Here is an 18059-nt window from a genome sequence, read left to right as displayed (position 1 = left end):
GTTACATTAAAGTTAAAGTCCTTATTCCGTGTGGTCTTTCTGTTTTGTCCAGCCCTGGTATTTGTCCGTTCTATTTTTTGAGCTACTCTTTACAAACACAACTTGGTGAGTTCGGCATTCGCCGAAATGAAATCCCGAATGGTTTGTGTGCCTGCATTCATTTGTGGGTTAAAGTTAAGGACAGATATTGATTGAATCCAGGCTTATGTCTATTCTTTCTTCATTGCACTTTACTTGAATTGTGGCCACAAGGTCGATATAACACTTTTAAAAAACATGATTTATTTTTTAACGTTTATTTAATCAGGAGGTCCTGATTAAATCTCCTTTTCAGGAGAGACCTGGCCGACACCGCAAACATTAAATAGAATTCAGAAAAGACAATTCACAAACGTACAATAACCCTGAGAGTAGTTATTTTTTTTTGCAACCCAAAGAAATCAGATTCTCATCATGAAAAACAATTACGCTCGTTCAGTCGCAGCGCTGTGAAGAAGAGATTTAAAATTACCCAGGGACGCCGGGTGCCTCCAGCTTTAAAAACTTGTTTTTGTAAGCTGTTTCGCATTCGGGGGTGCGTAAGGAGAAAATGCAATTTTTCCCGAAAACTGTGAATACCGCAGGAATATTAAAGAGCACATTCTTAGAGGGCTGATCGCTCCAGTCATTGAAATGAATGAGACTCCCGGGGTGGAAAGGCTGTTAAACTCGGTATTGATTTATAGATAAAGAGCACAAGAGTGCCGCAGGCCTGCAAATGGGCAAGAAGGTCCACTGGCGTGTGAGAAAGTTTTTTGTTGGCATTAAAATGCGACGAAGCGTGAAAACCTTCAAGAGACAAGACCGGAGGAAGCTGCACGCAGAAATACAACAGATCACCATAACCATCGATAGACAGGAGCCTGGAGCCATTTTTTTATTCATTTACTTATTTATTTGTCGGAAAGGAGAAAGGTCATTTGTTTTGGAAGTAAAAAAAAAAAGTAAGAAGTTTTAGTTTATCTTTTTTTTCAGTTTTTATCTTTCATCTTTCTTAGGAGACCTTGAATGGCATCTTATCATCTAACCATATGCCCTTTTAATTACTGAACCTTGAGCCCTGTAATGTAAAAAAAAATGCTGACATAAATTGGCTGGGAATTTATTTAAGCAGCCGGCCAGGATAGCCAGCATGCCAAGGACCTCTTGAACAGCCTGATAATTGATAAGACTGTACAGTATGTATAAACAACAATATTATCAGCGTATACAGCGTCGTTTATATTTCCTTACCAAGATCATTTATGCAAGTGGAAATGACAAGGGGGCCGAAAATTGAGCCTTGGGGAACACATTTGACAATCTCAGGAAAAACTGATATGTGACCCTTTTGTGATGACCATTGGCATCTGCGAGATCTGTTTCTGAACCACTCATCAGGCCTAACACTCAGGCTTTCACAGATCAACAATTAAAGCAATAGAGTTTTTAAAAATTTATATCCGTTTATGATGTCATTTTCCCCAGGCTTTACTATGACAGTCTGAGCTTCATTTAAAATCCTGTCCAAGCTGATATTCATTCTGCTGAGAGTTAGTCTCTTGGGATTTTATGACCTGTGGCTGGGATTAGACGTTTGGAAAGAGGACAGTAATTGCTCAGATCTGGAGGGTTCCCTCTGACACACATCTGTCATTCTCAGTCCTGACAGCAGAGCAAAGCTTGTGAGCAATTGTGTGTCACCATCAAATGTATGCAGCAATCACTCCAAAGCGCTTCTTTGATTCTGCTGTGCAAAATTCCCTGCGTACGCTATGACGTGTATGACATTGGTTATAAGCTTGTTATAATGTGCTTACATTCTTATTAGTCAGGCTTCAAGTAAACTGTCACCCGTTTCTGTCCTATTAAATTTAGCATTTAGAAATACACGTAATCCGGATTGCTCTGGTTCAGGCACAGTAACTGCGGATGCAGATGGAAGAGAAATTTCTACCGGTACGGTACCCCCCTCCCCACCCCCCACCCCCGCTCCTCACCCCCCACCCCCCACCCCCCACCTCTCCCGCTCGAGCGGTTCTGCCGCCGAGGCGGGCCATCTGCCGCGACGGAGCCCTTAATTAAACACGAGGACGCATACGGTCGCGCTCTGTTTCCGGAGAGAGGCCTCTGGCACGACACAGGCACCCCCCCCCCGCCCCCCCCGCCCCAACCCCCCAATTCCCACATTCCGCCCCCACAGCTCTCCCCCCCCACCCCCACCCAGTTCCCACATCCCAACCCCCCAGCCCCTTGCCCTCCCAGTTTCCACATCCCACACAGCCCCATCCCCCCCCCCCCCCCCTCCCCCCAGCTTTCGACAGAACTCAGGAGTTCACACGGGCGCTCTGACACAGGCAGGCATGAAGCTCCTGCCCTGCCAGGCACAAGCTACAACCCCCCCCACCCCGAACACCCTCACGTCTCCCCCACCCCCCAGCTCGCGACGGAACACAGGAGTTCTAACGCAGCCGGGCATGAAGCTCCTACCCTGGCCCGGCTCATCAGACATCCAGCGTGAGATATTACATCTCCGTCCAGCACTCATATTGCACTTGTGTTGTGTTGTTATCTTTGAAGCTGCAGCTCGCTGTCATGCCTCATCCTGGTTTGACTAACCATAACATTCTGACCGAGCCTCTGCGCACTGTGTGTACTGGACTTAATGCGTTCGTATCTATGGATTAAACTGTTACATAATGGGTATGCTCCTTATCGGACCTGTGTCCTGTAGTTGTTCCAATGACCTTCGGTATGCACTTATTGTCCGTCGCTTTGGATAAATAGCGTCTGCCAGATAAATGTAATGTAAAGCAGTGTGACACTTCCTGTTCACCCTCTCCGCTGACCGCTAGCTGCTGTACTTCTGAACAGGCGTGCGCTGAAACAGTAATTTCTAAGGCTGCCATACGTCAGGTTTTCATCCAGACAGAATGACAGGCTGTCTGGTTTTGCTTAGCTTTTTTTCACTTTTATATCTGCATAAAAACAGAGTATAAAAATGACAAAAACGGCGGACTGAAACACATTGTGGCACTTCAGATATTTTGTCAGGTTTCAGCCCAGGCAGAACAGTAGTAACCCAAGTCTCTGAGCACTGTTGTAACCTCTTGAGCTTCGACACAAAAAATGTATTTTAGTATTTTAGATTTTTTGACATCATTCAAGCGTGCAGTAAAATTATTTACAAAAAAAAATTATGTTATTTGTATAGAAATGTCTCTTGTTGTGTACAGCATGGTAGAATACATGGTTCTTCAGATTAAGACCAGAGGCTTGTGTCTCCCTACAGGGGACAAAAATGAATTGCTGGGTCTTAGGAGGATATGAATGGGTATAAAATGGATTTTGCACACGTTCAGGAGAGAGCTGGGCATGGAATGAAAGAGTCGCCTTCCCCCTCAGACAGAGGTTGATGTTTCCTGCATAATTAGCCTAGAATTAGATGCTAATATTTTTATTCTGCTTATTGTGATTTAAGAGATTTTCATAGATTACACATTTTACGTAGATTTAAGACTTGAATTGACTGCAATGTACAGAATCGATTTTGAAGCGGTGGTAGAAATATTTAAAAAAACCACAATGAAAAAAAAATCACGTGTGTGGGCCTGGCATTCCGCCACCCGTTGGAGGGCGTGGTCCTTTCCCAGTGAAAACCCGCCATTTGGGCCAATTACAGGGAGCTGGCGGGGTGCTAATTTGTCACCGCGGTCGCGCAGACGCTTGGCGTGACGAAGTCGTGAATGAAGACCGACAGCCCGGGGGATACGGTCTCGCTCATTCTTAAATTTGGGATCGGGCTGACGATGTCATCGAAGCAGAGAGGGAGGATTCACCTTTGACCTTTAGGAGCCACCACGTGCTCATTGGCTCCCAGGTACAGGTACACTGACTTTTCAGACTAGATGGGGTTGTGGAACACTGACTTTTGAAAAAAAAAAAACAGTCCAGCTCTTTAAAGGGTAAATTCAGGTGACCGAGGAGTCAATGCTATGAACGCAGTTCTCCTCTCTCCTCTCTTTCATGCTAATTGGCCAATGATGAAGTCATCCCACACCTGTTCTGTTTTTACACCGTTTCCGATCTGTGGACGAGCTCCCAATCCGTCCGGCATCTCAGGACAAAATGCTCAACTCAGACAGACGGGCATTTTTTTAATGTAGTGGGTACTTCCCTTTTTTCAACCGTACAGTGTAATCAGAGGACAGATTTATAAAGTAATAATGCGCAGGCTTACACTTGCATTCCACACAAGCATTTAGCATTCGCTCTTAATCCTGAAGCACTTACAGTAAGTGCATTGATAAGGGTTTTTAGGAAGGAGCAGGACTGGCACTGTCATCAACATCACAACTGATAGCAGCTGCTTGCGCATAGACCTGAAACAGCACATCAGGGACTGCAGTAAGAGAGAGAGAGAGAGATTGAGGATACTATAAATATTTAGGGCTTATTTAGAAGATATAGCACTTTACTTTTACGCATGTAGCTGACGCTTCCATCCAGGGCAAGTCATGCAGCTTACATATAATCAATTTATACAGCTGGATATTTACTGAAGCAATTTGGGTTAATTACCCTGCTGATAATGCCCCACATGGGGGCTACGGGCGAGGCGGCTCCAGTTGGCCTGCTGCTGTTGCCACGGCACCGCATCAGTGTCACGGTTAAGGGACTGATATTGGAATTACACTGACTGTCATCAGCACCCTGTTTGCTGCGGGCACGCTCGTTTTGTCTTATACATGTACAGCGGCGTGGAAAAAGTGGCATTCAGTGTAACAAATATGCAGTAAATAAAGGAAATCAGGAAGGGCGCAAATACTTTTTTCATGAGACTGTACGCATTTATTTTGTTTTTTTGAGGGAGGGTTTAATTTAAAATCCAAATTCAGGGCATCTTCTGAGCTGCCGATCCCCTCCCCCCCGGTGTGGTGCTGATGTTCTCCCGTCTCGTTTCCATGACCGCGCGAGCGTTCCGTCGGACGAGTGCGGACGCGGGTAATGACCGCAGCGAATAAGGCGCTTTAATTAGCGCTTAGCGGCCGGGCCGGGCTCTGACGGGGCTCGTTAATGAGGGCCTTCAGCACGAGGAGTTTGGCCGTGTGGGAGACGCAGAGGAGCACAGCCGTGTGGGAGGCGCAGAGGAGCACAGCCGTGTGGGAGGCGCAGAGGAGCACAGCCCTGTGGGAGGCACAGAGGAGCACAGCCCTGTGGGAGGCGCAGAGGAGCACAGCCCTGTGGGAGGCGCAGAGGAGCACAGCCGTGTGGGAGGCACGGGTGATCTCCAGCAAGAGACTGAGGCTGAGCCCACACGTCCTCCGACGAGAAGCAGGTTTGAAAATGAACGGAGGAGATTACATTTCATTTTGCTTCCGCAAGGCATGCTGGGATAGCGGGCGACGCGAGGCGGAGAAGAACGGAGAAGATGGCGTGATAACAAATCAGATTTTGAGATCCGACATGTAAAATTCCCCCCATGTTAAAATCTTGTGACGCCCACTCGCGGCACCGATTGTGGGAGGCGAGCGAGCGACGCCAGGTGATCTCACCGGCGGATGTACGGCTTCACCCCCCGAGGTGTGAGCATGTGACCGTGCACAGTGAGCGACATTTAACAATCTGCTTCAGTTCCGCGCTCAGCCGCGGTAACAGACGTTGGGCGCACCGCCCGATTCCGCTTCTTAACCCGTTCGCAGAGTAGCGGCCGTGGCGGTAAGCCCTGAGTGACCGGACCCCAGCTCCTGCCGCCAAAAAAACGGTTGGGGCCTTTCAGCCAGCGCCACCTGCTCATCGTAGCGGGGTTCCTCACGTGCAGAAACATAACATAACATAACATACCAGAACATAATGTAGCGTAACTGTGGCAAACACGCCTGCCACAGGCCACCGAAGTGGCTTTCCTTGGGGCCCTGCAGCACAGAGACACAGGGAGATGATGTTCAAGCAGTCCACATTTATTTGCAACGGTTTGGCAAGATGGTACAGCCAAATGAGCAGATGTAAAACCCTGTCATGACAGAGAAGGCTCCCCGTGTGGGTGGGGATGGCAGATTTAACCTGTGCGCACTGATTACCTCACTACGCACAGGTGCAGCCACCCCTGTTCCTGGGCCTAATTAGCCTGGCCAATTATCTAATTAATAACCAATTATCTAACTAGCCAGGTCTAATTAGCTTGACCCAGGGCAGGTGTGGCTGCTTAAACCAGCCATCCCCACACCACAGTAACGTAGCGTAATGTAGTGTAGCATAGCGTAACATATCGTAGCTTAGCGTAGCATAGCGTAACATAGCGTAACGTAGCATAACATAACATAACATAACATAACATAACATAACGTAACATAACATAATGATGAGAACAGGCCATCCAGCCCAGCAATGCTCGCCCTACAGACTAGATAGTATCTAACACCGTATCAAGCCTAGTCTGGATAATCCCCGGAGTTTCTGCCTCTACTGCGTGAGGCAGAAACTCTCACGTACTGGACGTGGGTCCTGCATTGGTCCCTAATTCCAGCCCGAAAGAAAGAAGCATTGTTTTTCAATTTCACATAACTGTCTCATTACATTACAGTACTGGCATTTAGCAGATGCTCTTATCCAGAGCAACTTACACAACTTCTTACATAGCATTTAAATTGTATCCATTTATACAGCTGGATATATACTGAAGCAATGCAGGTTAAGTAACCTTGCTCAAGGGTACAACTGCGGTGTCCTACCGGGGAATTGAACTTGTGACCTTTAGGTTACAAGACCAGCTCCTAACCCATTACGCTACACTGCCGCCCACACTACACCGTCTCTGTGCCAAGCGAATCTGGTGCTGGACTGGGAGATGAAAATCTGCTGTGCTGTTGCATCTGAACCGTCGCCCCGGAGACATGGGTGTGGATCGCATCGAGAACAATTGCTTTGTTATTAAAACGCTGTACTGTGACGTTGTGCTGAATTCCCACTCATTAAGCCGTCAGTGGCGTCCAGTAAAGTACGTGTTTGGCTCCGCGTTCCATTTATTACACTCCAAACACAAATAGACCCCGGGAACTCAGCACTACTGCATAAGAAATTAATGAACATGATAGGTGCAGCTTTAAGCAGCAACAGTCATAAAGGCCACTGAGTGTGTGTGTTGTGTGTGTGTGTGTTCATGTGTGTGTTCATGCGTGTATGTGTGTGTGTCTTTGTGGATGTGTGTGTGTGCATGTATATTTGTGCATGCATGTGTGTGTGTGCGTGCGCACACGCGTGTTCATGTGTGTATGCATTTGTGGATGTGTGTGTGTATTTGTGCATGCAAATATATATTTGTATATATATATACATATATATTTGTACTGTATGCACACATGCACATGCACACACACACACACACACACACACACACACACAGAAACGCTGTCAGACAAACCCCTGAGCTCCTCTCTTCTCCTCCCCTCCCCAGGTTCACGTATTTGACCTGAGCGTCAACAAGTACGAGGCCATCTGCCAGCAGCCCGTGGTGGCCAAGAAGAAGACCAAGCTGACCCACATCGAGTTCAACCCCGTCCACCCCATCGTCGTCGTCGGCGACGACCGCGGCTACGTCATCAGCCTCAAGCTCTCCCCCAACCTGCGCAAGAAGCCCAAGGTGAGAGCCGCAGGTCACCCGCCGCAGGTCACCCGCCACAGGTCACCCGCCGCAGGTCACCCGCCGCAGGTCACCCGCCACAGGTCATCCACCGCAGGTCACCCGCCACAGGTCACCCGCCGCAGGTCACCCATCGCAGGTCACCCGCCACAGGTCACCCGCCGCAGGTCACCCGCCACAGGTCACCCGCCGTGGCTCGCCGGTTAAGAGAGCCAATGCAAAAACGACTGGGGCGGCCCGGGCTCGAAATTCAGTCCGAGCCATAGGGCGCGACCAAGGGGCCCACCCACACCCTAAATTCGATTCGAGCCATACAGCATGTCACTGCCCCACGAGCCGAATTTGCCCCTTCAAAACGGGAGCGTGCTCTCTTTCGATTGCAAGTCCAGTTTTCTATCCACCGCGCAACAGTCCCGCCTCATAATTGGATGGCGGTATCTGATATGGGAGGCACATCAGACTCGTACTGATAGAGCTCACTTGTCAGACTCATGCCCAACACAGTAATATGAGTGTGATCATGTTGACTCTACACAGCTTCCCGTGATGTGCTTTGCTGATAAACCAATAGTCAGCTATTGCCAGTACCAGAGTGGAGTAGCACTGCCTCCTCACAGCGAGAAGGTCCCGGGTTCGAATCCTGGTCGTGGCCTTTCCTGTGTGGAGTTTGCATGTTCTCCCCATGTTCTGCATGGGTTTCCTCCGGGCACTCCGGTTTCCTCCCACAGTCCAAAGACATGCAGGCTGGGTTAATTGGAGACTCTAAATTGCCCCTAGGTATGAGGGTGTGAGTGAATGGTGTGTGCTCTGCAATGGACAGGCGAACTGTCCAGGGTGTATTTCTGTCTCTCGCCTAATGCATGCTGGGATAGGCTCCAGCACCCCCTTGCGACCCTGACCAGGAAGGAGTAAGCAGATTAGATAATGGACAGATGGATGGGTGGAATTAGGTTGCAGGAAATTGCACTGTAACTCTAGAGATAGAGAGTCTGGGGTCGAGGCTATCCTCAGCAGTAGCCTGTCCGCACTGCAGAAACATAATTAAGCTCCCTGTATTCCCTCCACAGCCGGCTTGCTGTGCATACAGAGTAGATTCAAACGCAAAAATTAGCATACTTTATTAGATATAATCTTGAATTCAGCAGGCTATAAGAGGTGCAGAACGAGTGTGTTTTTTTTTTTCGGTCACAGCACAAGGAGTTTGTAATCGCCTTGTGCAAGGCCGCTCGAGCATGCCCTTCTGCGGAACCGAACCGGAGAAACGGTTCCGTGTGACCGAGTCTTTCCGCCGTTCCGCGCTCCGGGTTAGCCCTTCAGCGCGCATCCCGTGAGAAGGCTATTAAAAGCGTAAATTAGCTCGGAGCTCACCCGCCCGCCTGATTTACTCCCCTGCGCTCGCCGCGTTTGATTTTAGCCCGTATCTCCCTCCGCCCGCTGCCCGCTGCCCGCTGCCCGCTGTCCGTTTCGCCCAGTTCACACACTCGCCCAGAATATTCATCGTTACAGAAATACGGCCCGAAGAAGGGCTGGAATGTTATGAGGTTATTTATGTTTATCACTGGAGGTGCTATATCAGCTGTATACCAGCTATATATATATATATATATATCAGTGTTTATATCAACTATATTCCAACAATATATCAGAGTTTATATCAGTTATATTCCAGCTATGTTCCAGCTATATATCAGTGTTTATATCAGCGATATACAGTACAAGCTCACTTCTGTTCCAGTGTAGCTCAGCTGCCTGACGTTATTAATGCAGTACACGCCGAGGCATAGTTCCCCAGTATTGATGGCGGCCACGCAGCATGGAGGATGCTGGGTATTATTTTCTCGTTCAATCACACTTTCTATTGTAGGGCAGGCTTAGCCGGCGGTTGTTACGCAATGCTGATTTCCTTAGCCTTGCCTTTTTTTTTTTTTTTTAAATCCCGGAGCTCAAAATGGGTCAAAGCTACGGCTACAGCTCACTTAATCACTCCGTGCCTTCGATGAAAAAAACGGACTGATTCAGCACGGCGACCTCGGCCGAATCGCCGCCTCGCGTCTCGTTGCTGTCTCATGCTCCGCGCGTAGCGTAGCGTAGCGTAGCGCTGCTCTGCTCTGCGTTCCCGCTGGAACTCTGGGATTGCGGCTGTATTTAATGCTGCTGTCGCTGGCGTGAAGCGGCTTTTAGGGACGGAACAAAGGGCCCTGAGCAGAGGAATAGGATATATATATATATATACACACATACGGGGGCTTAACCTCCTGAGGTGTTTATTGCAGGTTGCAGTGAAAAACACTTTCGCTGCAACGCCATACTGGTCGGCCAAGGAAGACAGCTGCGGTCGATGACAGACCAATCTGAAGAGCGGTGAAGAAAAACCCTAAAATAATGGTTGGTGACATCACCAGCAGTGTCTCCAGAGGGCTGGGATGAACGTATCACAAGCAAGTCATGAGCAGAAGAGTTCGACAGCAGAATTATAGAGGCTACACCGCAAGATGCAAACCTCTCATCAGCAGTAAGAGTCGAAAGATCTGATTAGAATTCACAAAAAAAATGAAATCATAATTAGAGGCGAACCAGAAGAGTTTTGGGACAAGGTTCTACGGACAGGTGAGACCAAAATATACCTTTACCAGAGCAATGTAAAGCTGAATGTGTGGAGAAATGAAGGAACAGATGATCCACAGCACCTCCCCTCATGTGTGAAATATGGAGGAGGTGGTGTCATGGCTTGGGCATGTGTGGCTGCTTCTGGAACAGGCTCACTTGGCTTTATTGCTGATGTAACAGAGGAAGGCAGCAGTGGGATGAATTCGTACAGACGGACTTTTGTCTGGCCGTGTACAAAGAAATTCCTCCGACCTCATCGGCCAGCACTTCATCCCACAGCAGGACAATGACCCCAAACAGACAGCCTACACAACCAGAGCATTCATCAGTGTGAAAAAGTGGAATGTTTCGGGCTGGACAAGTCGGTCATGTGATTTAAATCTAATGGAGTGTGCATTTCGCTTGCTGAAGAGGAGACTGAAGACAGAAACCCCCCGAAACAAAGATCAACTGAAAGCAGCTGCAGTGAAGGCCCGGCAAGGCATTTTCCAAGAGGAATCCGAACGATGGTTGATGTCAGTGGGCCATGGACTGGCATTTGAGAGGACTATGCAACCAGATATTAGACTTAATTGCTTTGATTTACCTTTAAGTCCTGTTAATGGTGCTGAACGTAGGCTTACTTTTCGTTTATGAATATGAGCCATTTTACATTACATTACATTACAGGCATTTAGAAGACGCTCTTATCCAGAGCGACTTACACAACTTTTTACATAGCATTTTACATTGTATCCATTTATACAGCTGGATATATACTGAAGCAATGCAGGTTAAGTACCTTGCTCAAGGTACAACGCAGTGTCCTACCGGATCGAACCTGTGACCTTGTTAAAGCCCAGTTCTACCCACTGTGCCACACTCCGTCCTAAAGGGCAGAGTCAGGCTTGTGTAACTAGCATGTCCAACACCCTCTGTGGGTTCCATTGAATGCTTCTAAATGCTTAAGGAATGCTTAAACAATTATTTTAAGGTTAAACTGATTTAAACATTCATTTAGCAATTAATTGTATTTATTTAAAAGTATGTCCGCCTTTCTGAGAATTGCATTGGAGTCGGCGATGACGTCACCGTCCTGCTGCTGTTGCTCAGGCGACATATTTTGTATTTATGAAGACCGAAAGGATAAACAGTGACATTTTTGTTTTTTGATGAAAAGGTGAGCGTTGAGGCTCCTTTCCCAGCGTGCCGCGGGACGGGGATAAAGATGAGGATCGAGACTCCAAATCCGCACCTGCTCTGTCACTCAGCGAAGGTAGCGGTAAACAGGGTCTTAGGATAGAGATCAAAAGAACAGCACTGGCACCTGCCAAAAGCGGCTGAGCGCGTTCGATCAGCGGATGTAATCCACTGGGCCCTCTGGGGAAACGCTCTTTCTTCGCTGCGTTTCTGTCTGTCAATAGTCTGATCTGGGTTTAAACCTACCTTGATGAGTGTCTGCTTCAGGTCGGTTGGGGAGAAACAAGTTATTAAAAAACGTGTTCGTAACCGAAAAAAACAAACAAACAAACAAACAAACAAAAAAATCTAAGATCAATATTTCATTATTCCAAGTTGAGTTCTTCACACAGACGTAGAATGTTTTTTTTTATCCCCTCCTTCTCTGAAAAGACACCCTTCTACACTGGGGCTCCTGTGTCTGACTAATGGATGCATGGGTGGCGGTGTAGTATAATGGGTAAGGAGCTGGTCTTATAACCTAAGGGTCACGGGTTCTATTCCTGGGTAGAACACTGCCTTTGTACCCTTGAGCGAGTTACTTAACCTGCATCGCTTCAGTTATATATCCAGCTGTATAAATGGATGCAATTGCAAATGCTATGTAGAAAAGTTAAAAAGTACTCTGGATAATAGCGTCTGCTAAATGCCTGCAATGTAATGCGTGGTGTAATGAAGCTCCTTAAATTTCTGGCTCTTGCTGTCACTTTATGCCGCGTTGCTGTCGAGTAAATCACCCTTTTGGTTCATTTTCTGGTTTTTTCAGATATGCTGCAATGTCAGTTTTATGGCGGTTCTTCGATGGCTGTAATTGCCGCGGCGCAATGCAGATGAGTTGTTAAGTTACATGTTTTTTCTTTGAAGCCAACGCGCGGAGGAACGGTTTTGGAACGACTGCTGAGCTTTGAAGTCATTTTTTGCCGTCGTGCTGAAGATGGTGTAATGTTCCAGGATGTTTTTCAAGATTTTTTTCAGTAACTTTCCCCCTATTAAGAAGATTTGAATATGAGGCACACATTCTTATCAAATTGCCTTCAATGTTCTGTCGCCGAGCCTCGAAAAAAAAAAACAGAAAATTAAAGGAATTAAAGGAATCTCGAATGCAGTAATGGAGTTTTTACAGACTCTCCGCGTGGATTTCATATTTTCTCATTTCACACTTTCGACATTAAAGCCGCCTGTGACCTGCAAAGGAGAGAGTACACGCCAGTGAACTCAAAGCTGCTCAATGCGAGAGTGATTTCTTTGAAACGAATGGGCTTGTTTGCTGTGAGACTCATCTGTGTGGCCTTCCCTTTTCCCCGACATAGCTCAGGAGGTAAGAGCGGTTTGTCTGGCCGTCAGAGGGTTGCTGGTTCGATCCCCCGCCCTGGGCGTGTCGAAGTGTCCCTGAGCAAGACACCTAACCCCTTACTGCTCTGGTGAATGAGAGGCATCAATTGTAAAGCGCTTTGGATAAAAGCGCTATATAAATGCAGTCCATTTACCATTTACCATCCCCACTGACATACAGGGTCTTAGAGCAGGACTACTGATCTGGGGTCAGCTCTCAACATTTTAACTTGTACGGGACCCCGTTTCACAAAGCAGGATTACTGAGTTAGCTGGATAACTTGGCGTTGAGTAAAACCCGGAGCCCTCCCAAATCTAGAACACGGACTGAAGTAAAAAATAAGAGCTGTTCCAGGTTTTACTCAGCGCAGTTATCCAGCTAACCGCATAATCCTGCTTTGTGAAACCTGATCCTGTATCCTGAGCGTATGGACCAGCGCTCACCGCCGCAGGTTAGAGACGCGACTCTCCCTGCAGCCGCTAACCGCGCGCCAGGCACTGCGGAAAACCACTTTGGGAGGGTGGGGGATCTACGCGAACCGGCCCTGAAGGGGGTCGGGGGGTGCTCCGGCTCCGTCAGGGGGAAGTGATTTTTCCCGCTAAGCTAGCTCTCGGTTTTTCGGTTCGGTTAGCTCCGTCTCCGGGTTCAGCTGAAGGCCGAGGCTATAAATAGCTCGCGGTGCGTTTGAAGCCGTGTATGACGGCACTTTCAGCCCTTAGCACTTTGCGCTACGCGATGAATTCGCAAAAAAAACCCCAGAGCTTTCGGGATGTGACAGGGAAAGAAAACAATCTGCTGCCTTCGCGTAGCGAGCGCTCGCTTGCGTCGGCAGCCCCCTCGTTTGGGCTCAGTCAGCTGCCACACAGCTCCACTGCAGACATTTCACACGTTAGATTACATTACATTACATTACAGGCGTTTGGCAGACGCTCTTATCCAGAGCGACGTACAACAAAGTGTATAACCATAACCAGGAACAAGTATGACGAAACCCCTGGAGAGAAGTACCGGTCCAAGTGCAGGGAACAACCGCATAGTTCAGCTTGGACCCTGAAGGTTAAACTGATTAACACTAAACAACGAGAACGGCAACAACGCAGTCTATGCAAAAACACAAGCAGTAGTTAAGACAGTTAATGCACCTAAGTCACCTACGAAACAGCTGCCTAGTTACAACCCTAAGCTTACAGTCATTTACAGGGGGGAAGGGAGGGATGGGGAGAGGTGCAGCCTGAAGAGGTGAGTCTTCAGTCGTCGTTTGAAATGGGTCAGTGTCTCAGCTGTTCTGACCTCCACGGGGAGGTCATTCCACCATTGTGGGGCCAGAACAGACAGGAGACATGTTCTGGAAGTGCAGGTGCGAAGAGGGGGAGGTGCTAGGCGTCCTGAGGTAGCAGAACAGAGGGAGCTGGCTGGCATGTAGGATTTGAAGATTATTCACATAAGTGTTTGGAATTGTTCCGTACTTCATGTTCTGAAGTCTGTAGGCTTTCAGCGAATGTTTACACACCCCTGTCCCCAAAATCACCAGTGGGGATTGCGCGCACGAACGCGACTACAGATAGGTAACTGCACATCCCAAGTTAAGGATGCGCCAGTAACTATAGCAAAAACAAATGCAAATACATTGAAAAAACACTTGAAGTTGAAGTGTGCAACACACCCAGTGGTCTAGTAATGATTCCCGACCGCGGGCCGTGCTGATTGGGCGGCCAGGCGGCTCAGGGCCACACGTGATTGGCCACACCGTCCCCCCGCGGGGGTCGGCCTTGTTTTTCAGCGGCGGGGCGAATCCTGGAATCGATCAGGCCCCTGCGGTTCGGCCGGGGACGCGTGATCCCCGAAAATAAGCAGCGGCTTCAGCACTTTCCCGCCGCCGTTCTCGCTAATCGATGGCGTTGCCCCTGAGAGACGGGTGTACGGACGCGACCGGCCTTTCCAAATATAGGGGGAAAAATTGGGGGGAAAAAAACAAGGGGCAAAATGAATGTGTGGGTTTTGTAGTCAGCGACTCTGCTTTTTTCTTTTGTTAAAAAAAAAAAAAAAAACTTGTTGCTATTCCACGGAGCCCAATCAGCTCACAGAACCCATTGCTGTTCCATCAGATGTGATTATCTTGAGAGCCGCGCGGGCAGGGTTGTTGGCAGGAGGTCGGCGGCCCGCCGCTCTGCGCTGGAGTCAGAAAGCAGGCTCATTAATCACTGCGCAAACAAGCCGCGTCGCATTCACCGGGAGACAAACAGCGTCGGCAGAAAGGAACTGCGTCAGCACCTTGCGTCAGCACGCTCTTTATATAATTACCCCCTCCACCCCCCACACCCCCCGCGCCCATGCCCGCACCCCCCCAACCCTACAACCCCCCCCCCACCCCCCGCGCCCGCACCCCCACCCCCACCCCTGAACTGCGGAGACGTAAACAGGCGAGCTCAAGGTGGGAATAATAATCTTAACCGGAGTTCCATCCAGCCCGGGACCAGGCCCCAACCCGCCCTGCGCTGCCGGGTCAGAGTGATGCGGAGCGCCACGTTATTATTCTGGGAGCTTTGGGAACGTCTCTTCCCGGTGTTCAGCTGTGCTCTTCCCGGTGTTCCTGTCGTTTCTGCTCCACCACATAGGTCAGTGCTAAAAATGCTGAAATTTCCCTATGCAGTTAAAAAAAAAAGCTTCTGTCTATTATTTGAATAGCAAGCAAGAACCAGTTGTTTGTTGAAGAGTCCCAGGATGTGTGTTAAGTTGCACACCAAGTGCCCCCTGAAGGTTTGGTTTGCTGGGACAGGAAATGGTCCCTGTAGCGCTCCCTCTCCTCTGGTTATAGTACAGATAACCCCGGTGTGTTGGTTAGTCATCTAGACGTCTGGAGCCAGCAAACCAAGGCTGATATCTCAGCAGAACTTTGCCCCCGAACTACGTTTCTTTGAGCTAAGCTCAAAATCTATTTTTGGACTAGTTTTCCGGAACAGGCTCAAAAGGATCATGGGAGTAGAACAGCTGTGCCTTTGAGAAGAGCACTCTACAGCTTCACGGAATAATTTATAAAACTTACAAGAACGTGCTTTGAGTATATAAATGATGGAATGGCATTTTAAGTCATTGCAAAAAAAGGGCTTATACAGTAACAAACTCAAAGAAACTGACAATCATCTGATGTTCATTCATTGAGTCCTAAACCCTGTGATAATACGGGTGTATGTGCATGTGTACGCGTTTATATTTGGGTGGATTAGGGAGGGAAATTTGTGTTAAAGTGCTACAGTGCTGCACCAGACTCCAAACAGCTGGTGTTGCCAAACAGGCTTTTGTTCAGAAAAGTGGCGTCACCCGATCTGAGCATGCCCGAACCTCGTGTGTAAATAAGAATGGGTGTCTTTTCTTGCTGCTTAATTTTGATTAGATTTATGTCAGTTCTATTGCTTCCTTTTAGAACAGTTTATTTATTTCACATTATTTCCCTTTGGCGAAGTGCTAATATCAATTAAATTTCGTACAGTCTTATTTTCGACTTGGCAATATTGCAAATTGACAGTCAGGATGCATAAACGCATGTTAATGGAAATTTATTGTGTGTATGTGTGTGTGTCAGAGAGAGATAACAGCAGTGTGTGGGTGTGTGTGTGTGAGTGTGTGTGAGTGTGTGTGTGTGTGTGTGTGTGTGTGTGTGTGTGAGAGAGAGATAACAACAGTGTGTGTGAGTGTAAGATAACAGTGTGTGTGTGTGTGTGTGTGAGTGTCAGATATCAGTGTGTGTGAGTGTGTGTGAGTGTGTGTGTGAGAGAGATAAAAACAGTGTGTGTGAGTTTAAGATAACAGGGTGTGTGTGCGAGAGAGATAACTGTCAGGTTTGTGTTTTCGCGTGTGTGAGTGTGTGCGTGTGCATGTTGTATCCGCACTCTTTGCCCTGTGCTCATACGGAGCTGCTCTCCATTTTGTCCCGTGCAGGAGAAGAAGGGGCAGGAGGTGCCCAAGGGCCCCGAGGTGGAGATCGCCAAGATGGAGAAGCTGCTAAGCCTGCTGAGGGACCCGGGGAACACCTCCTAGAGCTGCTGCCCCTCACAGGCATCTGACACAGGGCTGTCTTACACAGAGCCGTCTTACAGAGGCATCTGACACAGGGCTGTCGTACACAGAGCTGTCTGACACAGCTCTGACACAGGCATCTAACACAGAACCATCTTACAGTACCATCTCACACAGAGCCATCTTACACAGCAGTCTTACACAGGCATATGACACAGGTAACTGACACAGCTCCCACACAGGCATCTGACACAGGCATCTGACACAGGCATCTGACACAGCACTCTTACACAGGCATTTCACACAGGTGTCTGACACAGCTCTGACACAGGCATCTGACACAGAGCCATCTTACAGTACCATCTCACACAGGCATCTTACACAGAGCCGTCTTACAGAGGCATCTTACACAAGCATTTGACACAGCTCTGACACAGGCATCTGACACAGAACCATCTTACACAGGCATCTCACACAGAACCATCTTACACAGGACTCTCACACAGAACCATCTCACACAGGCAGCCCACATAGCCATCTGACACAACAATTCGACACAGACATCTAATCTCACACAGAACCATCTTACACAGAGCCATCTTACAGTGCTGTCTCACACAGGCATATGACACAGGTAACTGACACAGCTCTCATACAGTCATCTGATACAGGCGTCTGACACAGCTCTCACACAGGCATCTGACACAGCAATCTTACACAGAACCATCTTACACAGCAGTCTTACACAGAACCATCTTACACAGCAGTCTTACACAGACATATGACACAGGTGTCTGACACAGGCATCTGGCCTCTCATATACAAAATCCAAACAATAAGAAGAGCTGTCCAGGAGATTATTTTTATTTGTCAAATACAAAAAGAATAAAAAGGGTGTGTATAATGTTTGGTTGTATATATTAAAAATGAGACAAAAAAAGTTCTCTCTATTTTGCATTGTACATATTTCTTCTACTTCACATTGGATTTGGATGCTAGTTAGAAAATTCTAAATATGTGTGTTTGTGTGTTCATGCTGTGTCCTGTGTCTGTGTGCTGTGTGGGTTGTTTTTGTGTGTATGTGTGTGTGTGTTTTATGTGTTGTTTGTGTGTATGAATGTATGTGTCTCTGTGCATACAGTGTGTGTTTGTGTGTGCATGTTGTGTCCTGTGTGCGTGTGTGTGTGTGCGTGTGTGTGTATGTGTGAGTGAGCGAGAGAGAGAGATGTG

General features: G+C 47.9%; 1 protein-coding gene across 3 annotated transcripts in view; it reads left to right on the top strand.

Moving 5' to 3' along the window:
* The window catches only part of dnai1.2 (dynein, axonemal, intermediate chain 1, paralog 2), a 42284-nt gene extending 24505 nt beyond the window's left edge, over positions 1–17779 (top strand). The window contains exons 19-21 of one of the 3 annotated variants that reach the window (XR_010325414.1): positions 7472–7657; positions 16752–17047; positions 17594–17779. Coding sequence is in view for 1 of the 3 variants with exons in the window: in XM_064308298.1 (XP_064164368.1) it covers positions 7472–7657; positions 16752–16850 (285 nt within the window). In the remaining 2 variants the exon portion in view is untranslated. Of the gene's footprint in view, positions 1–7471; positions 7658–16751 lie in introns of all 3 variants that reach the window. The other 2 variants (XR_010325413.1, XM_064308298.1) reach the window with 2 other exon arrangements.
* Positions 17780–18059: the final 280 nt, after the last annotated feature.

Source organism: Anguilla rostrata, chromosome 14, assembly GCF_018555375.3.
Source record: "Anguilla rostrata isolate EN2019 chromosome 14, ASM1855537v3, whole genome shotgun sequence".
NCBI classification, from domain to species: domain Eukaryota; kingdom Metazoa; phylum Chordata; class Actinopteri; order Anguilliformes; family Anguillidae; genus Anguilla; species Anguilla rostrata.
The sequence above is the reverse complement of the archived record's forward strand: the minus strand, read 5'-3'. Positions and strand labels throughout refer to the sequence as shown.